The sequence below is a fragment of the Myiozetetes cayanensis genome, unplaced genomic scaffold (assembly GCF_022539395.1).
Source record: "Myiozetetes cayanensis isolate MyiCay16 unplaced genomic scaffold, myiCay2020 scf20-37, whole genome shotgun sequence".
Taxonomy (NCBI): domain Eukaryota; kingdom Metazoa; phylum Chordata; class Aves; order Passeriformes; family Tyrannidae; genus Myiozetetes; species Myiozetetes cayanensis.
The window spans coordinates 3,834,182-3,858,883 of record NW_026087412.1 but is presented as its reverse complement, the minus strand read 5'-3'; the positions used below and the strand labels follow the sequence as shown (position 1 = coordinate 3,858,883).

The window sequence follows — 24,702 nt, the reverse complement described above, 5'->3', positions numbered from 1 at the left end:
ATTGCCTCTTACAGCCCTCAAGCATACATTAATTTCTCTTTGAACACTTTCCATTTACCTCTATTGATTTGCCTTGTTTGATTTCACTTAACATTTCCTTTCTTCTCCCATCCCTTGTTGCTGAATTCATCAACTTAATAATTTTATCTTTTTGATCTTGCATTGGCCCCAGTTATTATCCAAGCTGTAGTTTAAATGCTGAGTCTTCTGTGCCACTCAGAAAAAGTCAAAGTAATGCTTTTTATGCCAGTCTGTATCCTGGCTGTCCCAGACTGTCCAATAGGAGATGCAGGGGATCAAAATGCAGTGCTGGGTGTCTCTCAGGTGGGTTGTAGGTAGCAATAAGAGCGAGATGAATTCAGGTGTAGAACTTGGATATCTACCTTAAAATCAGACCCATGGAAGTGTTGATTTTTTTAGGAAATCTGTAAAGCTGACAGCTCTGATTGTGTAAACTCTGCCTGAGGTATCCAGGAAAATAGATATTTACCCAGACTGTCAGACAACACAGCAGAGGTAGGAGAGGGCAGTGAGGGCTGATGCTGTTTTTCACAGGGATGCATAGAAAGGGAGTTTGCAGAGCCTGTCAGAGAGACAGGCTGTGACAAGTGATTTCCTCTTTCTCATGGCTAAATTAGTTTTTACACTAGCCATGGACCCAGTCTTGTGTAAGATATTATAATGGCCTAGATATGTGTTCCTCTGCCTAATCTGAGTGTGTTTGTAATTGGCTTTCCAGCACGAGTACCACCATTTAGCAGTAAATAGTTATCTTTCCATTCCCTCCTTACATTTTAACGACATGTTATATTTTACAAAGGTTTAGAAAAGAGAGGAAATTGCTTGACAAGGATATGTCCCAGATATCATACTTATCTTTTAATAACTAGATAAATCAACTTTTCTATTCTTTTAATATTCTCTGTTTCCCTCCAGGTCTTATTCTTTACGTCTCATGTCCCTTTATCAAGCTTCTTTAGCCATCTTAGTTGCTTCTTCCTTCATCTTTCCTGCTGCTGTAAAAATTTCCCCAGTGCTTTTCTTTGACTGCTTTTCCTCCTTGTTAAGATCCTGCACTGGGGTTTTCATTCCCACATTCTTCACATCAGTATAAACAAAAAAGATCATATATTTCAGTTCCTTCTCCCTATTGCTCTCTGTCTTTCTGTAGACTTTAAAAAAGATCAAAATATTACAGTATTAAAGGCACAGAAATACTTTGGTGGAAGATATTGGACCAGTAATGGAAGAGCTAGTCCCACGGATAAAAGGAGGTAATTTGGAGGTGGAAAAATGAAATGTTGGAAGGGTAAGACCCTCAGACTTTGCTGGGATCTAAGCATGCTCAGGAGCTCTGAAAAGTCAGGCCTCTTTTTACTGATTAGATTAGAATAGACTATTTCAGTTGGAAGGGACCTACAAAGATCATTAAATCCAGCTGTCTGACCAGTGCAGGACTGACCAAGTTAAAACATTATTAAAGTGTTGGTGCAATCAAATTGTTCCATGTGAAGCAGCAGTGGCTGTTGCCCCACATCCCTGAGCAGCTGCCAGAGAAGAAGGGACAAGGATGCACTCGTGCATCGTCAGTGGCACTGTGAGAGTCAGCACAGCAAAATTAATACCATCTGTATCCCAATTAAATTCCACTGGTTGTGACAGAGTGCACCACACGCAAGTGGCATTCAGTCCAGGGGCTGCGGGAGCTCTGGGCCTCTTCTGTGAGTGGGCACGTGGCAATTGTTGCATATTCACAACGGGAAATAAATGCCACTGAGTTTTGTCTAATAGCCATAGGTAAGATAAACCCCCTCGGATTTCATGCACTGACCTTCCTGAATGAAGCGTGCCAGGTTTGGCTCTCCTTGGGCTTGTTACAGCCAAAATGTGGAGGGAGTTCAGAGTCTGGCTGGGATATTAATTCCGTGAGAAAGGGATGGCTCAGGTGCTGCGGATGCCTTTTGTCATTCGGAAGATGAGCAGAGGGTTGGCAGAACTGTGCCATGACTGTTTTGTTTTCAGCTGCTTTGATTTGGATTTGTTGGCTGCCCTCTGCCCCGTGTAACTCTGTGAAGCGTTTAATCACACATTCAGCTCGGGCAATAAAACCCCACATCAGTTCTGGTATTAATTGATTTTGGAAGTCAGCTGCTGGACTGGAAGTTACCGTCGAGCTCCAGAAGAGAGAGCCTGATTCAATTGCTGGGTTTACAGAATGGGTCTGAACATTTGGCAGACCCTCTTTGGGGGACAGTTGTTGCTAGTGGTGCGTGAGAACCCTGGAAGCCCTCCTTGCACAGTTGAATCATTAATAACACAGGCTAAATATGAGCTGCTGGTTGTCAGGCAGGGTGGAACAGGGGTTATCACTCACAGGCATCAGCAGAATTGACTATTCAGAGCTGAATGGATGAAGCAGGACCACACAGCTTGCAGGCTCCTCCTTGGACTGTGGGCAAGGGCAGCGATGCTGAGTGGCAGGAGAAGGGCGGTTTTATTGGCAGTTCTGGCCCCTTTGCACAGTTGCAAGGGCGTGGGAGAGCTGAGGAAAAAGCAAGTGCAGAAAGGAGGAACAAGCCTTGACTGGAGGGTGGATAAGACTGCACAGTTTGGGCAATCCAGCTGCTGGAGCTGCAGCTGGAGAACCTTGAGTTTGAGCCAGTGCTGAAACTGTGAGAGGGCTGAACAACCCGTGAGTGGGGGTTGCACACACATGCACACATGTGCTGAGGTGGAAAGATGAAACTGGAGGGTTGCCTTGAACCGCCCCAACCAGGTGACACATTGCACCAGCTCTGTTTGTTCCTTTGATTTCCAAGAAGATACCGGTATCCTATGAAAGATTAGGCTGGTTTTGCATCTTGTTGGTATAGAGGATGGAATGAGAAATGGGCTTGGTGGCAAGTATATTCTGTAGACTCTTGTGAGCTCCACTGTGTGTGATTTCCCTCGTAGGGTATGGCGTTTGCTGTAGAGCAGAGTTTTGTAACAGCAACGGAAGTAAATGACTTTCTTCTGATCTCAGATAAGCAATTATGATAAACTAATAGCTCTGGTGCTCTTTTGTCCCTGCTAGTAAAAGCAGCTCACCCTTTTTCCCCTCCCTGGCTGGTGCTGTGCTTGCAGGGTACCAGGTCGCCTATCGCCTGGCCAGCAGCAGCCCCAACAAGTTCACCACGGTGGAGGTCGGCTCGACGGTGCGGCAGTTCACGGCCACAGACCTCACCCCGGAGTCAGCCTACATCTTCAGGACATCCGCCAAGACCAGGCAGGGCTGGGGGGAGCCCCTGGAAGCCACGGTGATCACCACGGAGAAACGAGGTAACGCTTCCAGCCGTGGGTTGAGAGCTTTCCCCTGCCTGCCCTGGAGCCTGTGCTGCCCTTAGGGGAGTTTTAATGACAGCCCACAGCCTGTGCACCTCCTCCTTCTCACCCCATAAACCTGCCCCAAACCATAGCAACATCATGATTTGAGAAAGCAAGACAGACTTTTATGAGGCACAGTTCTTCTAACCTGCCGGGCTGTTGGAATTGATTTTTCCATCAGCTGCTATATTGGCCATATGCAGACTCCTTTTGCAGTCAGATGGCTTTTTTTCTTTTTTTTTTTTCTTTTTTTTTTTTTCCCCAGCTCTCTCGTTTTCTAGAAAGATTGCAATCTTAAGAAAGTAAGTGATGGATGAATTATATTGATTAAGGAACGCAAAATGAGAGGCAGTGGTGTTGCAGAATTTCTCCACAGCTCCTCCATTGTACCTCAGCCCTGACCTAATGTGTTTGTAATTACTCTGGCCTTTCACTGCCACACGCTCGAGCAGAGCGTTTGCATCTGGATTGCCCAGATCTTTTCTGTTTCTTGCCTCAGCCGTGAAATGGTTGTTTGCTATTCTGAATCTCCGGTCAAATTCCTTTCTGAAGGGAATCTACTTGAAGGCAGCGTTTCTACATGTCTGTAAATGAAACCAGATGCTTAGATACCAAACGTATCAAAACGTGAAAGACATGTAAGGTATTACAGGATCTGCTCTGCATCATTGCTTGTTTTTAATGCTTTGGCTCAAGTAACTGCTCATTTTTCCAGTTTTAGAACAGATCTCTCGAGCTGCCAGATAGAAAAATTGCATTTTCTACTTGTGCATGAAGATTTTATTTTTTTTTAATTCAGAGCTAAAAAAGGATATTTTGGTGAATATGTTGGTGGAGAACAGGAGGGTGGGCTTTCCTCCGGTCTTGCACCATATGCCACGTTTCACTGCAAAGGATGTATCTGGTCCCTTGAGCTGACAAAGTCAAAGGCAGCCAGGGTAACTTTACCAGCATCACTGGGTTCTGTGCGACGAGCTGCTCTGACCCATTGTGCTGTCTGGATATTGATCTTTAAGAAAACTTCTCACTCAAAAGTCAGAACCATGCAGCTTGTGTGAAATATAAAAATAAGTGTTCAGAGAGAAGCACACTTCAGTAGGTCACCAGGGCAGACCTCCACAGATGTCTTTCAACTACTGTTAGAACTTTCACATGTGCTTTTGGGCCTGATCTCAGTTCTTGCCCAAGTCTTGCGCTATAATGCAACCAGTTGTATTTACTTTTAGTTCTTAAAATGTGCCTTCTAATCAATCTTTTGTTTAAAGTCCTTTCTACACCTTGCAAATCATTTAGTGAAAGAGTAAGAATTTCCCATTTTATTTGTCCCCAGTGTCTTCCTTATTGTCTTCCTATAACACTTCTAAGAAGAGAGGGCGTTGGTCTGATGTTCAACCACCAGCAGCAAGAACCTGTGAGGTGCATTTCAACTATTTCTGGCCTGTGTGGCTGGAGTTAAATTTCCCACTGGCATAGCTCTCTAGGTCATGTGCAGCCTTCTCAGTGCCTAACAGTGCAGTCCTCAGAGAGAGAACCTCTGGAGCTGTGTTAGAAAACTGAGAATGCCTCTGCGAAAGATACTGTCCATCAAAGAGATTTATCAGCTCAAGATTTCTTCCGCCCCTGTCTGATTGCTGTCAGAGGGGAAGTTCAAAGTCCAACATGTGGAAGCTTCAAAAAACCCCACCATGCCAAATAAAGTGGAGTCTCAAAGCTCAGAGCCTCTCCTTCTCAATAAAATGTGCTCAGATTTCCCAGACCTTGCACGAGGATACACAATAGCTCAAGTCAGAACTCCCAGCTCTGCTGTGGGAACAATGATCCCTTCTTGCTATCAGTGCTTTAGGGTTATCTTGAGAAGGCAAGTCATGGTATAGTATGAACCCTTTCTCTTTTTGATGGACAGCTCTGCTGAGTCTCTACACATGCTATGGAACCAAGAGTTAACTGAAGTGATCCCATGTGTAAAGTGTAGGGAGAGGAATGTGCATTCTCACATCAGCAAGAACGACATAAGGGGATGATAAAGAAATTTATCCAGTGCAGCTATTCTGCTAACAAGAAATCAACCCAAAACTTTATATATATATGATGGTAAATAGTCTAGAGGAAAGAGATATTTCCATTAATAGAAATGCATTTGATATCCCTGCAGTCCTCGATACTGAGGTAAACAGGCACAAAAATTCCCTTGAAAATTAGCAAAATTGGTCACTCATGTCCTTGTAAATTCCTTGGATAAGGAAATAATAATTTTTTACATTTTACAATGATACCTGTGATTTATAGATCCCAAGTTATATTGTGGCTGTGCTCTCCAGAGGTTCTGCTGCAGTGCTTTGAATATACACAGTGATATTTCAGAATAGTCAACATCAGTGTTCAGGGCAGAACTGAGTCAGAAAATGTGAATGTAACAAGAAATTAAAAGTAGCCCATAGAGTCATGTGGACTGGTACAGTCAAGCCTTACATTCTTGCACAAACAGCTCACCTTAGCATTTGCTTGTGGCTAAACTCCCATAAATAAACTCTTTATACTAATGGTTCTGTACAAACAGTCAGGAAATATATCTTGCAACACAGAAGATTTTAAGACCTCCCATTAGCAGCGGAAGGAAACCGAGTCGGGGGAGACTGACTGCAAGACCTGACCTGCCCAAAACTGCACAGCACATCAGCAGAGTGTATAAAATCCCTGCATGGCACTCACTTCCTGGGATGGAAGAACCTGCCTACCTGTCTCAGCCTGTCATTGTAAGGCACTGACCTTTTGCGTTGTGCTGCGGCTCGCAGGCTGCTGGCACCCAGGGCTTCCTCCAGCTAATAGCTTACAAGTCTTTGGGCACTGATGTCAGCAAGAGCAGGCTGCAGAGAAATGCCAAAACACGCAGGAAATGGTTTTAGGGGGCGGCAGGGAAATGAAGTGCTTGCCATGCGGAGCTGTGAGGAATCAGGCAGGCAGAGGTGTGTTTATGGAAACAAGTGCTGATGAAGTTGAATTGAATTGCTTCTCAAAAGCAAGTCACCGCGGTGTCTCCAATCAATTTTTGCTTTATTACATGCCACACATTTTAATCAGAATCAATAATCTTCATGATAAACAATTAAACAATTATTCCTCACTCTATAGAGTTTCTCTATTGAAATCGATGGAGTGCTGAGATGCGGTGACGGGAAAGGAGATCTGTAATGAAACAGTTGGGGACTGGCATGCTTACACCTGCATTACCATTCCCTGCTCATCTCAAAGGTGTGCTGGTAATTGCTCTGGAGGGATCTCCCTCAGCACAGGCTGATTTGACTTTGCAGGTTCAAGGTTAGTGGGTAGGAAGGGAAGAGCTGGGAAGCTCTGGAAATGACCTGGAGCAGGTGCTCCAGCCCCAGCTCTGCACTGGCTCCAGGCTGGGGTTTGGAAGCAGCACCAGGAGCTGCTGATGGTTCCCAGATCCTTGCCAGAGAGGGCTGGTGCAGGAATCCAGTATCAGCTGCATGTGCTTGGACTCAGCAACACAACAGCCTGTTCCAGCTCATCCCTTTCTCTCCTTCGTGCCTCGACTGGGCAGCAGCTGTGGGAAGAGGCTGCTACATAGCACAGAGAGAACAAAGTCCCTGGAACCAAGGAGTAAGAACAGGTTAAAAAGTGAGCTAATTTATAGGCAAATTCTTACGAAAGAGCAACTGCAGCCAGAAGCACAACTGAGTTTCATTAAAGATTGCCTTGCTTTGCTAGACTGCCAGTCCTAATGATTCTTCCTTAATCTACCAGGCCAAGTCCCCCCTCAAGTTTGAGGTTCACTGCTAGGAAGGTGTATATTCAATGCTGACCTTTGATACAGAGAGATAAGAATCAGCTTTACTGCTCCTCTTTGCAGGAGAAGGTTAAGGAATGGGATGGTCGTATACTTCATGGGGCAAATCCAGAAGTTCAATCTCCTGTGGCATTCCCACTATGAAAATCTGATCAGGCTGTCACATTTTATGCTGTCTTGAATTTCCTCTCAAAGCAGTACCGAACTATGGTTTAATTGCAGAACGACCAGCACCTCCCAGGCAGGTGATGACCCCTCAGAGCGACGTGTCCTCCCGGAGTCTGCTGCTGAAGTGGGTCCCTGGAAGTGATGGATCTTCCCCAATCCGATACTTCACAGTCCAAGTGCGAGAACTGCCCAATGGAGACTGGCAAACCTACTCCTCTTCCATCAGCCACGAGGCGACGTCCTGCATTATTGAAAGGTACCATATGATCCCAGGCTAGCCTAGAAATTCCCACACTGTCCCAAGAGTTAGGAAACCAAAACAAGCATCACTCAGCTTCACAGTCTTCTTGGGAGGGAGAGAGGTTAAGTGAGGTCACTGCTCCCATTTTAGAGGTGGTGTTATGAACAGCAGTTGAGAGATTTGCTGAAGGTCATGCAATAAATCTAATTAAAGTTGGACTGCAGTGCATCTTTTTGAAGCCCTTCCTGGAAGCTCAGCACCGCAGATAACACTGCTCAGGCTAAATCATATGTAAGCTACACAGTGCTCTGTAAAATACAACTAGTTAAAAATCCTTTCAGTACTGACTGATGTTAAAATCCACTCTGAATGCTGCATTGCAATTATCTCTATATAAGCTTTTCCAGATGAAATGAGAGCCATTTTTATCTGTATTTTCCATACCGAAGTTTATAGATAGCATCAGAATGTTTAAACTTTGTTATTCAGGCTTCATTATATCTTCAGCAATGCTGGTGTAATTAAAGTCCTTGTAACATTGGCAAAAGTAATTGAATGTCTATGAGCAGGTACTTGTTTTGCTGTCCATTTCCTCTGTTGACGAGCTGGTACAAATCAGATTATTTCTAAAAGGCCGTGAGCTTTAGGAGAATCAAGTATTCAAATCATTCAGACACAGATCTTTCAGGCCTGTTATAAAAGCATCAGTGGCTATGGTATATGGCAGCTCACTGGTCCTGTGCCAGTATCTTTCCAGTCAAAACCTGTAAAAACAAGGAAACCATCTCTGCCATTTAGACTTGGCATTGACGTGACTGAAACAAAAGATTGGAAAAGATGATTCAAGTTGCTATAGGTAAGTAATGGTGTCCTAATAGGGTGGCACTGCTTAAAGAGATTTCTTCTGCTCCTTGCTAAAAGCATTTTCCTGTGGAAGTCCGGAAGAGTCGTAGATGTGAGAGTGCTGCCCATCAGGATGCATTATCCTTGATGTTTAATCATTCCTTACAAGTAACTTTACTTGGGCTTGCAGTCAGTGTTACATCTGCCAGCGGATGGCTAGACACTACCAATTAATTAGCTAAATCCCCCTGTAAGTTACAGCTCTGCATTTCAAGCCTCTGCCTGTGACTCCAAAGGCAGCCTCCCCGTCACCTTCCACTGCCAAGCCAAGACAGAAGCATCTCTGTGAAGGTTGTGTCAGCTGGAAATCACTCTTTGCATATCTTAAAGCACCACACAGATAAAAGAGCTGCAGGGAACCTGTTGTTGCTGTCTTTATTAAATAATCCAGGTAATAGCATTAATTTGAAATTCGGTAGGAACAAAATGCACTGATCAAGTGGTGTGGTGTAAGGGATTAGTCAGGAGGCTGGTGCTCTGAATTCCAGTGCCTGCCGTGCACTGGCCGACCCTGGGCACGTTACCTGCCTCCACCTGCAATCCCCCTCCATGCTCTGAGGATCAGCTGTGAGGATATCTCAGCAAAGCACCTTGAAAGCCAGGTTTTGCACAGCCACGCAGAACTTGAATAACAGCACAGCTTGTCCTTCCCAACAAGCCCCATCCACAGGCTGCTCCATGAGCTGCAGCTTCATGTCTGTTTCCTGGCACCCAATTCTGTGATGAACCCAGGAGTGGTTTTGAGAACCGAGACCAATGGACATCTGAGAAGATGCTGATGGCAGCAGGGGTGCAAACACCCCCACGTCACCAGGAAGCTGGGGATGCTGCAGAGAAAAGGCGATGGGGGGAAGAGACAAACTGCTGAATGACTTTGTTTGGCAACAGGCAGGTTCTCTGTAGAAGCAAGCTGTGGTGATGTGGGGAGGTTTCATCCCTCAGCCTTATTTTTTATGTTCCACAGCTTGAACCCCTTCACCTCTTACAAACTGCGAGTGAAGGCAACCAACGACATCGGGGACAGCGACTTCAGTGCGGAGACAGAGGCGGTCACGACTCTACAGGATGGTAAGGCAGGAGGAGTGCCACGGGGTGGGCACTTCCCAGAGCTCCTGGGTCTGCTGGGCCCACTGCCATGTGATTTCCACTGGGACTGTGCAGTGAAAATCAACAGGCAATGCAGGTTTGTTCATAGGAAGTTGATACAGGTAGCAATGAGATATGGCTGAATTAACAGGCAGCCTCAAGTGTCCTGCTGTGCCCTCTGATAATGAATCATACTTTCAGGAGTCTCAAAATGGAATTAAACTTCGTTTGATTGGCTTCCAAACTCTGCACTAACCATTATCTTTGCAGAAATTGAATAATTTACAAGAGATCATTAAAAATAAATGTAGAACCTTGCATACATTTGAAGAAGTTTCTTCAGTTGTTTTCCCTCACAATCCACATCAGTCTGCAATACGGCAAATTTGCTGAGGTATAAGTAAGAAAAGAGTATGAAGCTCCTGGAAACATGAGCATTTAATCCTGCAGATCAGGACTAATAAACTGTGAATGACATTGACAAGGCTTTTATTTTTAGCCTTAGAGATCAGCTTCTAATTCCTTGATTGTATAAAGTCGATGCCTGAATGCAGAAGTAGCTCTGATGTCTTAAATGGAGAAAGGAACTCTGCAAAGTGTGAAAAAGCATCAGTAGGTACTGTTACCCTGGGAAATTAGGTAATACTGGGATATATACATATATAAATATATATATATGGGTGTTGTGAGGTGGGGATCGATCTCTTCTCCCAAGTAACAAGTGACAGGACATGAGGAGTTGGCCTCTGGTTGCACCAGGGGAGGCTTAGATTGGATATTAGGAAAAATTCTTCTCTGAAGGGTTGTCAAGCACTGGATTAGGCTGCCAGGGGCAGTGGTGGAGTCACCATCCCTGGAAGGATTTAAAAGATGTGTAGATGTAGCACTTGGGGACATAGTTCAGTGGTGAACTTGGAAGTGCTGACTCAATGATCTTAGAGGTCTTTCCCAACCTGAATGATTTTATGAGTCTATATACATGGTGCTAGGGATTCTTCAGGATTCTTACAGAGCAAGGAATGAGGAGTTAAACAGGACACCGAAATATAAGAGCAGGAAAGCATTTTGCAAAGGAGTGTTTAAAGACTGTGATCTTGAAATCAGAAAAACAGAGGACATTGCTCAGGAGTATCAGAAGCTAAACAAGAACCCATGTAAGAACCTGAGGAATGTGCCAAGCAGCCTTTTAATGACATCCTGACTCTCCACCTTCCTGCGCAGCCGCTACGGGACCGGTGCAGGCTGTAACTGCACTAATGAGGCAGCACTGACTCACTCTTTCGGAATTTAAAGTTTTATTTTAAATTCTCTTTGAATTTAGCTACAGTGAATGCAGAGCTGTGCTTGGCCTCGTCACAATACAACAGGGAAACGCTGTGAAAGCTTCTCACAAACCGAACACTTATTCTGCTGAGCAGACCTGGTGCTGCCACCGGAGCGTTGTGCTGTGGAGGGCTGTCAGCTCCTGATAAGCCTTTGCCTCATGTGTCTGAGCTGCTGTGCTGTCTGTATGTGCTACAGGCCATGGGCACAGGAAGGGGTTAACCTGGGGTAAATGGAGCTGCCCTAGAATAATTTGTGACTGTTTGACAAAGACTCCTAAATACGAGGTGGGCTTGCCCCAGCTGTGGCAAAAATCTCACGAAGAATCTGGGAGAAGTTTGCTCACACTTTGGAGCCCTCACACATTTAACTTCCTTTCAAATGGGCACCCAGTGGTTTGTGAGCACTGGCTGCTGCAGTTTCCTTCAGGTTTGTGCCCTCAGCTTTTGTTGTTCCTGTTCAAGCTTCCAAGGCCACAGGTAGAGCAGGGGATGTAGGAGAAGTGCCTGGCTTCTGCCTGGGTCCCAATATCCATATCCACCACGCTGCTTTTGAGACCCACCATGTAGTAGTTGGGATGGAAGATTTTTCTTCAGCAGTGAAGAAGGAGAATCTGAGAAATAAAATCTGCCTCTTTTCCACCCTCTTGTTGTAACTGCTTTTGTTTCCTTTTTCTCTCGTTTAGTTCCAGATGAACCACCCAGTTCTGTGTTAGTGACTCCCCACACGACTTCCTCTGTCCTTGTGCAGTGGCAGGTAGGTAAAATGAAAAAAATGTGATATTTCTGGAACAATTTTTTTGGCTGCTTTGACTTGTTGACCTTAATGGTACGTTGCCAGGGACATTGTCCTGAGCTGGAACTACCGTAGTAAAGTTTAAGGACTGCAGCTACTTCCTTATTTTCCTGACCTAGCACAGATTTTAGTGATGGATGGAAATTTCTGGCAGTTTCTTTCACTTTTTGCCCCATGAGAAGTTTGGGAGGTAAAGGAGTTTCTGTAGCCGTGTCCAAGATCGTTACTTGTCAGGTTCTCCTGTCCTTTTGTTGATGTTGATAGATGTGCATCTTTACATGGAAAACATTCCATGGAGTGCAGCAGTGGTAAAATCAGGTAATCAAAAGCTCCCTTTGGTTCACATCCTCTCTGGCCTCCTCCTGCTCCTGAAATGATCAGAAGCCTGAGATCAGTGCCTGAGATCCCATTCATAGCTCTGAAGAGCTCCAGGTGCCCTTTTGGCTCTTCGAGACAGAAAAATCGAGACTTCTTCAGAGAAAAGAAAGAAAGTTTGAGCTCTCCGTGATCCCTCTGAGCTGGATGGGGAGCTGTTCATTCCAAGTCTGCATTTTATATTGGCATTTCCTCTGCCTCCCTTTATCTCTCAATCCTGGCCTCCTAGGAGATGCAGGGACATTTTGTGACCCGGTGCCTGAGGCTTATTTTTGCAGAGTGGGCATAAACAGAGGGAACCCAGTGGGGTACTGCACATTATCAGTAACCTATCCTGGAAAGCCTCTGCCCACCCTGCTCCCAAGACAATGCCCCCCACACATAATAAGGATAACTTTGGACAGATTGCATTATAGTGAAAAATGTACATATACATTTACAGTACAGATGGGACTCCTTTCATTTTTGGAAGAAAAATATATGTATGAGGGTCTGTTTATTGCTGTGCAGCAGCACTTTAAAAATATGCCTGGCTGTGCTGCTGGGTGACTGGCCCGAGTTCACCAGCATAATCCTGAGCAACAACATTGCTTACAGCATGTTGAGCAAATAGGAGACATGTTGAGCAGTTTTACCAAAGGAATTATGGAGAGATGTGAACCTTCCTCCCCACTTCCAACTACAGCCCACGGCGAAGGAAAAAAAAGGTACAGAAAGAGAGGACAAAGAGGATGAGAGGCAGGATGGGCCAGGGAAATAAACATTCCCCCAATTGACTGATTATTGGTGTGTGGTTAATGTGAAATAGGTGGTTGTTTAGGTAATTGGATGCTTTTTATTTCCTGAAAATGAAATGGGGTTGTTGTGCCAGAGCCATCTCAAGGGAGTTGTGGGCGATTACGTGTCATTACTACATGTATATTAATAGGTCCTGGTAATTCAACCGTACTATATTTTTCAAATAAACAAAAATCTTCAAGTCCCACAATAGCCTCCAATTAAGAGGAAGTTTCACAGCAGTGTCAAGGAAATAATGTAAACTGCAAACAGCAGTCAAGCTTAATGGGAGAGTGGGTTTCCAAGCAAAGCTAAATTTTTAACTTTGAGCTATGTTAATAATTCACAAAACAAACTCAAGATGCACTATCTGGGCTTTCAGCTGCTTGGTCCAATCAGTCCATTATTTTTAAATTTAAAGGAGGAAGAAAATAAGTAATTTCCATGGAGGTCTGTTGTATCAATAATGCAAGGTGATTTCAAATGTTCTGGAGGATGTTACACTTAACATCAGGATCATGTACTGTTCTGCTTCTACCTTAGAGAGAACAATTATTCAAACTTACATTTTGGTCTTTTTTTTATTTATTTTTAAACAGCACAAAAATGTTTCTCTTACTTCTGTACAACATTATGGGCTGCCACTCATAATCATTTTACCTATTTCAGCAGATCCCTCAGGCCTTCCTACAAAATCCTAAATAATCCATTACATCAAAAGCAGAGTTTTGTCCATGGAAGACAGATAGGAAGGGGAAGACCTGACCTTTTAGCAGAGTACCCTTTTCAGGAAAGAATCTTCATTTCCATGCAAGGAGAAAGACAGTTTGCAAGCCATTTGTTTTCTGAGCTTTCCTGTCTCAGATTTCAAGGAAGGAAAAAATGGAGAATCACATGATAGCATAAAAAAATACTGTTTGGTATCAACAAATCAGTGTCAGACTGTAAGGAGAAATTAAGTTTTACCTGTTAGGCAGTTGCATGGCAGGGCAGGCAGTAACAGTCTCTTTCTCAGCTTCAGCAAGGTTTTCCTTCTAAGGTTCTGTAGGATATTCCACCTCAACTTTTTTTTTTTTTTAATTTAGAAAAGATTATTAGTAGTTAAAATAGGAAAAGTTAGAGTGGGGCAAGGCCACTGCTGTGCTGTGGAGCCCTTCTCTGTAAGGGCACCATCAGGGCTAAAGCAACTTCAGTATAATACAGAAAACAAAAGAGGGGAGTTGAAAGATTGGAAAAGAAAAAAAGAAATTAGCAGGAGAGAGATGCTGGTAATTTCCACTAAACCACATCTCATCTCCTTGCACAGGAGAGCGTTTCAGCTGGTCCATGAGCAGTAACATCACTGGGCAGCTCTGGAGAAGGCACTTTGCTCTATTTGCTTATTCCCTTGGACAAGGGGCTCAGTCTGAGACTGGGAAAGGCTGTTGTACAAGAGCTTGATTTATTTGCCTTGTAAAATGTAGTCGTAGAGGGAATATGATTGCCCTTTCTAAAATACATCACAGGAGTAAACACCCCACAGGGAGAAGAACAATTTAACCCAAAAGGCAATGTTAGCACAGGAACAAATGGTTAGAAACTAGCTATGAATTATTTAGATTAGAAATTAAATGAGGGTTTCTAACCACCCAAGTAGTGAGGCTTGAAACAGCTTTCCAGCAGGAATACTGGAAAGCAGAAAAATCAGCCTGTTTTCAGGTGGAGATTGTTCTCTTGGTGAAAGGGACTTAAAGCAGGTGGATTTCTGCAGTGGTGAGGTCCCAGTCCTGATGATTCCCGAGTTCCCTCACAATCCTGTATTCACACAAGCATCCTGTAATGCAGATGCTAAATACTAGTGAAAGGTGGTCAGAGCTTCTCCAAAGAATGGAGCACAATAACAAGCATGAAATAATGATGAATAAAAAAATCTCCAACCATGCAGAGGAAGAAAAGTGAAGTCTTGGGGTGATTTGGGTTGCTTTCGGCAGGCTCTGTGCAGGACAACTGCAAAAGAAGGTGGCTTCATTGCAGGAACAGCTTCTGCTCCTTGTCTTGGTGGCTGTGTAGGTTCCTTATACTCTGATGCACATAATTTTTTTCATTTCCATAAACTGCAGTCTCTGCACTTAAGTCCTTCAGCCCTCGCCCAAAGCAAAGTCCCTTGCTCTGAGACAGGACAGTTGTCTCCCCCCTCTTGCCATTGTAATGGAGTAATGGAAAATTCTTGTCATCTCTGGAAGCAGAATGCCAAGTTATTACCAAAGATCTTCTTCCTTTCCTGTATAAATGTCCTTACTTTCTTCATTAAAATTACATGTGGTATTACCTTCTATTGTCACAGCATTTCATACCAGAGTTAATTTTTACACAATGGGCAGAAGGCTTTTCCTTAGTAAAGTTCTCAAGGCTGGAAGGGATCTTTCTGGATTAAAGGCGAGATCGTCATTAAAATCCTTTTCATTTATAGTTTCAGCCCCTTAAATTTCAGTACAAGAATCTTTAGAAGATAAATGGCTCAGGGCATCTTTTCTTCTCTGCAGTTCTTAGCCTGTATTAGGCTCATGAAAGTAATTTTTTTTCCCAAACATGAAGAATCCCTTTGCTTGTCTCTATTTAAGTAAGCCACTCAGACAAAAATCTCCTTTTTAGCATTCTGGCTGTGTATCTGTATCTGAAGGAGCATGTGAGGGGCTGCTGAAGAAGCCTTGCTGAGGTATTATGTCTTTGAGCATCTCCCAGCATGTTGCTGAAGAAAAAATCTCATGTCTGAGCCAGCCCATGGCCAAATTGCTCAGAGCTGTTAGGGAGGAGACCTGGGTTTTCCTGTGGGAGAGGATGTGTGTGACACACCAGAGCCCATCACCCTGTGACTGCTCTCTAAGTGCCTTTACGAGGTCATTATTAGACCTAGTTTCATCTTCCTAATTAAAGCCAGAACACGCCAATTCCTTTTTATTTTCTCATCAGTCTTCCAGTAAAATAATGGCAAATGAAGAATGTTGTCCTGTGATCAGTCCCCAAGGAAAATACCCACTAAAGGAATTGTGTCTTTAACAAAACAACCTGCTTCTTTTCATCTCAGAAGAAGTGAAATACTGTTTGGCTGTTCCACTGTTGGTGGCTGACACCCTGCATTTCCAGGAACGTGCTTATTTATACTCTTCATCACCACACAAGTTTCAGTGGGAGCAAGAAGGAAAGGAGCTTGGCTTTTGGTGTGGGTTTTGTAATGGCCACAGCTGAGGGAAGTCATCACAGTTGCCTTTAACTTGGGTTTTTCAAATTACACGACCTTCCACCCCGCACATTATTAATGTGTGTTTTCACCTGAGCGCTGTCCCCCTTCACACAGGGCCTGTGTCGGCTGCTGCCCGTGCTGATGGATGTTTGTTGCAATGCCCATCTTAACAAGCCTGTTCTGAACATGAATGTTTTTCAGCCGCCCAAAGTGGAGAGTCTGAATGGTTTGCTGTTGGGATACCGGATCTACTACCGGGAGCTGGATTATGACGCTGGACCTGGAACAGAATCCAAAAACATCCAGAACCCTTCAGCTCTAAGGGCAGAGCTCACACGTAAGCCTACTGTAGTTTGGACCCTAAAATATCCCAGAATGGTAATCTGTCATTAAACCAGACACTATAAGCCCTCTTGCCCCATGGAAGTCTAAGAGTGCTGGGGATGATTTAGGATTTACACAATCGGGGTGAAGATGCTGAAAAATGCAAGTAACTCCTGTGTGATTGACATTGTAATGGTCCATGCTAATCTGTGCCAGCATGCTGGAACTGATGTTCTGTCCCCCAGGTATCCTCTGATTTCCTGCTTTTCACTACCTCCAGTTCATGATTACTCTGGTATACTTTGTTCTGCCATTAGACAAAAGAAAGACACTTCATTTTCCTCAGCTGGCAACTCTTTTCTTTCTTGCTGTTTTTTTCAACAGTTTTTATAATTGGCATTTTGTTTTTCTTTCTACTGTGTAAGGAGACAGCTGAGGAGAATTTTTAAATAGAATTTTTACAATTTCGAAGCTCTTGTCCATATTTTAGAAGAAAACAGCAAGGATGAGGAAGAATTTTTAGGTGCATGCTTTCCATGTTAGTCAGAAGGATTTGTGGCTCACGTGGAAAGAAGGTGGAGAGGGAGAGGAATAATAGAAAAATGAAAAGACTTTTTAGACAAAGACTAAAAAGGAAATCAGAGGGAAGAATAGGCAGAATAAGGTGATGGAAGGCAGAGATGTGAGCACTCAGGAGCCTGAAAAATATGGTCCAGCAATGAGATGGGCTCACAGAGAGACCAGCTTTTGTCCTGTTTGATGTCAGTGGAATATTCACAATAAGATAATACTCCAAGAGCAGCAGAATAGGGCTGAGTGAGACTATTTTAATATCTTACATCATCTTCCATGAACCCTGAACCCATAAAAGTGATTTCTGCAAAAGCAAGAGTGAATTTTTGCGAGGGTGTGGGAGAAGTGGATGCTTTAAATATAACGTAAGCACCTAACTGTGACCTCACTTACATGGTCAGTGCTAATGAGATTTCTCAGACTGTGCAGTTTTAACCAGGACAGAGTAGAGATGTAAAGCTCTTATAGGAGCATAAGGGATTTTCCCAGACAAAAGCTGAGTGACTGACTATGTACATTATCATGAAGTAATGATTTTGGATGCTCTCACAAGCCAGGGAGCCTGTGAAACCAACCAGTTTCCTCTTTTCCCTCTTCCCTCCTGGCCCTGCAGCAATGTTCCTAATAGCTGTAGAGTACAAAAAATGAGCTGTACCTCTCCAGGGAGCCGAGAGAGAGAGAGAGAAAGGGGTGGAGACAAATGTATTTTCAGATAAATCTCCCTCTTTCTCCTCATAATTCTCACCTTAGAACACCTCTGTTCCTCACTGACCCGCAGTTTTGCACAGCTTAGCATATTATTACAATTCACTCACAGCAGGAATATTGAATTCTTTAAGTGAAACTGTGGGAAATCTAACTCACACTTAAAGAAACAGGTCCTGTCCTAATGGAAGTGTTCACTTTCTGGCCCACGTTCCAGGTCTTTCCCCTGCAGCTCTTCAGGTTTTGAATTTTGCATCTTGAGAAATCAGGATGTAATGCCCCGTTGAGAGTTTTTCCCCCTAGAAATGGTTTTGGTTTTCCTCGTTTGTTCTATTTAATGTGAAAGTCAGAACATTTTTGTGTTGTGTATTTGTGAGTCCCTCTGTTTGAGGAGGAAATGAAACAGCCCTGTGCGAGAGCGACGCTTCTGATGTGTTACGAGAGAGAGTGATGTGATTTTATTGCCCTTCAAGGTATAGTCCTGCAGCTTAAACTGTGTATGGGTGTGCTGCCTCATTTGCCTCTGTCTCTGCTGTACATCATTTGCAATAACTATTTCCTTGCACTGTAACAAGCTTTCTGCTTTGCTTACCCTGAATAGCCCAAAGCAGCTTCAAGACAGTGAACAGCAGCTCTGCATTAACGACGTATGAATTAACACGTAAGTGCACATTGCCTTTAGATGAGACTCTTTGTAATGGTTCAAAATACACTGTGGGCAAACTCCTATGGCTCTCCTCAGTGGATCCAGCAGAAATCAACACGGATTAATGATTCTGCTTTCTCCAGTTTCTTTTTCCTTAAGCCTTTGCTTTCCCTACACCAAGAGACATCGATGATGCAAGTAGGTAGCTGTTGTAAAAATGTGGCTGCTGGGAAGGTAAAACATTATTGACTGTAACAACCCAGTATTGCTGATGCTAAATGAATTTTGATTTGCTTGCTACATATTTTGCAGTCCATGTGAGCTTAGCTGTATCACATCATTAGTCCTATGATTCAAGCACTGTGATGCTCAGGCATTCCATGGAGTACGAGGCCAGTTTAGAGAGGGCCCAGTGAATTTATGTGCATCTCCAGAGGTGTTTTCAATTGGAAATGAATAAAATAGCATTCGACAGAGTTAAAAGGCAAGTTGCTTTGTGGTGATGATGGTTCACTAGATAGGTTTTGCCCAAGGCTTTTGAGTCACAGATTGTGATGGGCTAAAAAAACAAAAAAAACCAAAAGACCAAAAAACATGAAGCCCTATCCCCACTGCAAGTTGCATGCATGAACTCTCATGTGTTCCATTTTCTTCCCCATCCAGTTAACACTAAAATCTCCCTTGTGGCTTTTCGTGGCCAAATAAAAATAAATTAAAATCAAAGTTTCCCTGTGCAAGCTGCCAGCTACTATATCCTTTATATATCTTACTTTGTTTTGTTTGTTTATAAATTTAGCACCATTGTTGCAGATTTCCTTGCTCCATGTTTTGCAGTCCATCGGAGTTCAGTGGTATTGCATCAAAAAATTAGGGATGTATCAGATGTCATTTACAGTATGCCCTAGACTGGGGAACGATGCTGGACTCAGAGTCAGATATGGGAGCACAACACTTGTAAACACTTCCATGAAACTGAAATTAGAAAAACTTATCTAATTAGGCTCATTGAACCTTACCAAACCAATGGCATACTGTCAGCCACCGAGTTAAGGGGACTATCTGATTCATAGATAGCAGGGAAAATTATTGGCAAAGGGAGAAATTTGGACCTTTGGCCATGCGTGTCTTAATTCAAACCTCATTTAAATAGGGCAATTTATATTATTGATCGCCCTCTTGCTCTAATTTCCCTGTTAAATATTGTAGATGATAAATATATCTGTTAGGATTGATTCTTTCATCCTGAAAATGCAAAATCTGAAACTGCTCAGGCGCTGCCTCCCCTAATGACGTTGACGTGATTGTACTCCACCCTCGTTTGCATCAGTTAATTACCCGCATACAATTGGGTTTTCTAGATTTTTTTCACGCTTCTCTCACTCTCCTGCCTCATCTGGCAGAGTAGTTTCTCTGTGTCAGCAAAGGAATTTGGTGCCTGGTGGCCAAATGGAGTCCAGCCTTCAAATTCTTCTTTCCCTTCGTGGTTGTTGGTCAGGCTGTGGTCACGCTGAAGGAGAAGGATCCCCTTGGAGTAGCTGGAATGGGATTCCAGATGCCTCTCTGCAGTTTTTCCTCTGCACTCTGCTTCACCTGGGGCATTCCTGAGCAGCACAGTTGCCAAATGCCTCCCTGTGTAAATGTCCCTGGGATTAGGCAAACCTTGCAGCTCTTTCCTACCAGTAGGGATGGAAAGGAGCCCACACGTTGACATTCAAAGCCATTTTGTGTCCTTAAAGAATGACCTAGAGATGTTCCTCCAGCTAGATATTCATCAGGAAGGGGGATATTCCAGGAGGAATCCTTATTCCTCTTCCTGGAGCAGCACTGTGAGGAAGCACTGGAAAATCCTACCTTTTCAACACAAATATCTTTCCTAATTATGCAAATCCTGCCGTGAATTAAGGAAGGATGGAGTACATTGCACTGTTGTACTGTTCCATTGCTGTGTTTCCCAAGACAGAAGTATGGTGATAAAGAGGTGTTGGAGTTTAAAAGCTATCTGTGATGTAGTGTAAATGATAAGATAGAATATTGACACGAAATATTTTACTTTTTCAGAGTTGAAAAAATACAAGAGATATGAAGTACTAATGACAGCATACAATGTCATTGGTGAGAGCCCTACCAGCCCACCAGTGGAAGTGTTTGTGGGTGAAGCAGGTAAGTAAAAGGAAAATTGTTTTTTGTTTGTTTGTTTGTTTTTTAAGGACTAGCATGTTTTAGTATTTCTCCAGATAATATTTGCCCATGAAGGAGATGATTTGAAAACACACACAGTTTTTGTAGCCTCCTGTCCTGGAGCAGGTTGGCACTGACAGCTTCTTGCCATTGGAAAGCCAGTTGCTCTGCACGAACAAGGGGAGAAAGAGCATCTGAAAGAAAGAAAAGAAAATATTTTTGGAGTTGCAGGAGGATGGCTGTTCATACCAAATTAGCTTGAGGGAAAAATTGACTCAAGTTAAAGAAGTGAAAAGTGGAGCACAGGGAAGCCACAAGGGAAAAGAAACAAAACCACAAAACAAGGGAGGCTTGGAAAGTCTGGTTCTTTTATTTTATAACTCGCCGTGTAGAGACATTGCCTTGCACCACACCTGGCTGTATTTTTATGCTCTTGAAGCAAGAAGACACCATGTCCAGTTTAATGCTGGCTTTGGAGGCACTGATAAAGGTTGCTCTCTGAAACATTGAGGCTCTTTTGTACCATCCAGCCCCTGCAGAACCTGGTGGTCAGTGGCTGGTGGTCACTGGTCATGGTCTGTTCATGCCTTTGCTCACTGTGGATTTAGTGCACGAGTCTGTTATGAATTGTAACTTGATCATTATAAAATCCCCCAGTGGAAGGCTGGAGGTGGAAATCAGCACAAAACAGTTAAGAGGACATTTCTTGGGGTGCTTTGTGAGAGGGGTGGTTTTGCAGAGCCCAGACAGCCCAGAGCTGAGTCTGTTCTCTCAGTAACTGCAGCTGGGGAGGGCAGGACTGCAATAGCTGATGTCTTCCCCCCAGCCCCAGCAGCAGGGCTGTATTTCTGGTGACCCCAGCTGGAGAGAGGCTGCCACCAAAATAGTTGTTAGTTCTGGTATTGGCTTCTGCAGCAGCATCTTTTGAAGCTCAGAACAAGAAGAGGCAGCACACACCCTCCTGTTGTTCTGCCTGCTTTGGAGAATGAGTCTGGTTCCACTTTTGTTGCTCTGTCTCAGGGCTGTGGGATGTAGAAGCTATCAAACCCAGCACCAATTCATTTCATTGTTATTCATTAACTATTCTATAGCTCAAAACTAAGTAAAGCACTTTTTTTTTTTTTTTAACTCTACTGCATATTTTCTGTAAACTCTACTTAACCTTTTCATTTCAAATATGGTGTAACATTCACCATCTTTCTTTGAAAACATCATAAATTAATCAGAGCAGCATGGTTCTGGAGAGATAGCTGGCAATATTTACATTTTTTTCTGGTTTGCTGCTGCTCCAACTTACTTCTGCAACTGCAGCAAAGAAAGTCCCAAGTGGAGCCAACTGTATCTGGCTTCAAAATACATTTTTGTTTCAGAGCTAAATATCTCACTGCTGCAAACGGAGCCAGTGCCTGCACTTAAACACATGTACACAGCATGGAAAATCAGCTGGGGAACACAAGGAAATGCTGTTGTTTCATGTCTTTTAATCCCACTGTCCAGGTCTTCCTTCTCATAACTCACACAGGGAACAGGGCAATGGGAGGAGATAAACTTGAGAGGAAACTGAGATATTTACACAGCTCCCAAGGGCAAGGTGCCCCTGCCCCTGGGAGGGGTTTGGAATTAGATGGGATTAAGGTCCCTTCCAACCCAAACCCTTCTATGATATCCAGGAGACCTCCTGTCAAAGGCAGGACTGCTGTATCTGAAGTTGTAGCATGAGTTGGATGGGGTTTTTTAGAGTTGCTGGATTCACCTCTGGTAAGGGACAAGCCAGGTTCATGTGGTAGAAATGATGAATGTAGGATCTTCCTGCCGATTTTCACTCCTGTTGTGTGAAGTTATTACGCTTTGTTATATAACTGCCTCTTCCACCTCCAGAGCAGGCTGTGATTTATCCTGTGAGTAAAGTGATTGGAGCTGGTACTGCAATTTAAGTTTTAAATTGATTTGTGACACCTTTGAGTCAAAGTGTGCTGTGGAAATACAAGTTTTTGTTGTTATTGTTTGCTCAGTGTTCTTCCCCATGGTCAAGGCAGTTAAGCAGCAAGCTGGGGAAAAAATGGGTCTGCTCAGCTCCAGCAATGGGGCATCCAGGTTAAAAATAGAGAAAAGCTTCCCAATAAACAACAAGTGCTGACACAGGCATAGCACTGGGCACAAAGTGACTGAAGGTGACCAGTCCCTGATCTGAAGCTCCCAGATAACTGATGTCCCAGTGCTGTTAAACAGTGCTTCATTCTGCCATAGGGGTTGCAGTAATTCTAGGAGGTGCAAGAACATTCCTCTCTTGGTCATAGAAAGGAATATGGAGCACTTGCCTTTGGGGAAATGCACTGGGCTTAGGCCAGCTCAGTCAAAATACCCATTCCTCTTGGATATTGATGTTGCTGGTGGTTGATGTGCTGTTCAGCTTCTATGTCTGGTGCAGCCAGATGAGTGATGCAGAAGGAGAAGTGTCTGTGATTCCTTCCGCCCTTCTGGTGCTCTCCTCTGTTGGATTTGAAGATTTTTCTTATCATTGTATCTGGATTTTTGTAATAAAAGTTCCAGTAGGCAATGGATCCACCTGAAAAACTTGGAGAAGAAAAAGCCATTAAAACCAACCTTCTACAAATTTTTCCAATTAGATGAGCAAAAAACACCCAAATGGGGAGTTTCTCTCTAGCCCTTAAGTGCTGTGGAGCTGTACCCCAGCCAAAAGAACATCCTCTTTGGGCAGCCTGAGTGCTCAGTTCTTCCTTACCTCTGACTGATGAGCAGGTGGAAATTTTGGGAGAGAACAACCTGCTGGCAGGCAATGGGCCAGATATGAGTAACAGACCTCTGTATCCTGACTTGCCTGGTGAATAGGGAAGCTGAATGCAAGTGGTTTGGGTCTTTTGGGGGGCTGTTTGGTGGTGGTTTTGGTTTTGTACTCTCCAGGTGGAGCAAAACCTTTTTATAGCAGCCCATAAGATCAAAGCCCCATCAAAGGCTCCATTTTGAGTTCTGCCTGGATGTTGGCAAAGCTCACTGGTGGGGAGTGTGGAGACCAGTGTGGTGTGGAGAGCGGTTCTTTCCCGTGCTGGGAGAGCAGGCTGCGAGTCCTTGAGCTCAGTGCAGCTGGAAGGACGTGCTGCCTGTTCATTCTGAGCAGAGCCCGTGTCCTTCCCCCACCTGCCTCAAGCATCTGGCTCCCTCTCCTCCACGGACCAGAAGATCCTCTAACACTGCCTTTTTCGAGCTGGCTGCAGCTCTGCCCTGCTCATTAGGGAACCATGTGCATCTCCTGACAAATGACAGAAAAATTGAAAGCCACCACTTGCAGAAATTAGGAAGGGAGTCGCAGCCCCGCTGGCAAGCCCCCTTTTTGCCTTGTTAATTCATTTAACAGTTCAGCTGTCAGGGATGCTGGCTTTGATTGGGAAGGCAGTGAGTGTTCAGCGAGAGGCTGGGTACTGATATTCATCCCAGCCCGAAACGCAGCTGCTACCAGAGGTGCTGTTCTGCTCGACTGAAATTAAGACTCTGTTAGAGCAGCCACTATATCAAGAGCATTATTCTACCAGGTCGCTGTCACTACCTGATTGTGTGGTGGGCTCTGGAGTTCTGGAGACTCCACTACCTGCATTTTAATTAAACAGAAATCACAGGTTTGGGGCTGCCGTGCTTCACCTAATTTGGGAAGGTGAATAAAATAAAAGGTGGCAATACAAATGCTGTGCTAACGAGCCCGCAGCCTTCAGTGCTTCTCCCATATACTACAAAGATGTTTTGGATGAGAAATAATGGAATTCATCATTTCTTCCAGCAGCTGCTGCTGGAGTAGAATACGTGTGTGGAGAGAGGAGGTGGCAGAAGGGGTGAAGTGCTCCGAGAGGCACTAGCCTTTAAACAGGTTGTAAATCCATTTGTGTGAAGAGGGGAGTGATGTGTGTCATTATAACTGATGGTGACATTGGTGACCTTCAGAATTCACAAGAACTGATGGGGCTGGGTTGTTATTGTTGTTCTTTTTAATGATGATCTCTGAGAGTTGGTTCTGTAATGGAAAAGGCAAGGAGTAAAAAGAGCTGGGAGACAGATCCCTTTCTTTACAAGCCCTCCATTGAAGTGGTGCCTTGGTTGTATCATCATCTTTCAGAGAAAGTCTCCTGGCCTTCTCACTTTCTTCCAAGTGAAACTGTAGCTTGGAAAGGAACAGGAATGGGAGAGAGGGATGACTGCCTCTTACC

General features: G+C 43.9%; 1 protein-coding gene across 2 annotated transcripts in view; it reads left to right on the top strand.

Moving 5' to 3' along the window:
- Positions 1-24,702, top strand: part of SDK1 (sidekick cell adhesion molecule 1) — a 390,932-nt gene that overhangs the window by 321,453 nt on the left and 44,777 nt on the right. The window contains exons 30-36 of one of the 2 annotated variants that reach the window (XM_050317842.1): positions 3,127-3,321; positions 7,397-7,598; positions 9,451-9,554; positions 11,581-11,651; positions 16,264-16,399; positions 18,266-18,325; positions 20,369-20,470. In XM_050317842.1, the coding sequence (XP_050173799.1) occupies positions 3,127-3,321; positions 7,397-7,598; positions 9,451-9,554; positions 11,581-11,651; positions 16,264-16,399; positions 18,266-18,325; positions 20,369-20,470 (870 nt within the window). The remainder of the gene's footprint in view (positions 1-3,126; positions 3,322-7,396; positions 7,599-9,450; positions 9,555-11,580; positions 11,652-16,263; positions 16,400-18,265; positions 18,326-20,368; positions 20,471-24,702) is intronic. The other variant, XM_050317843.1, reaches the window with a different exon arrangement.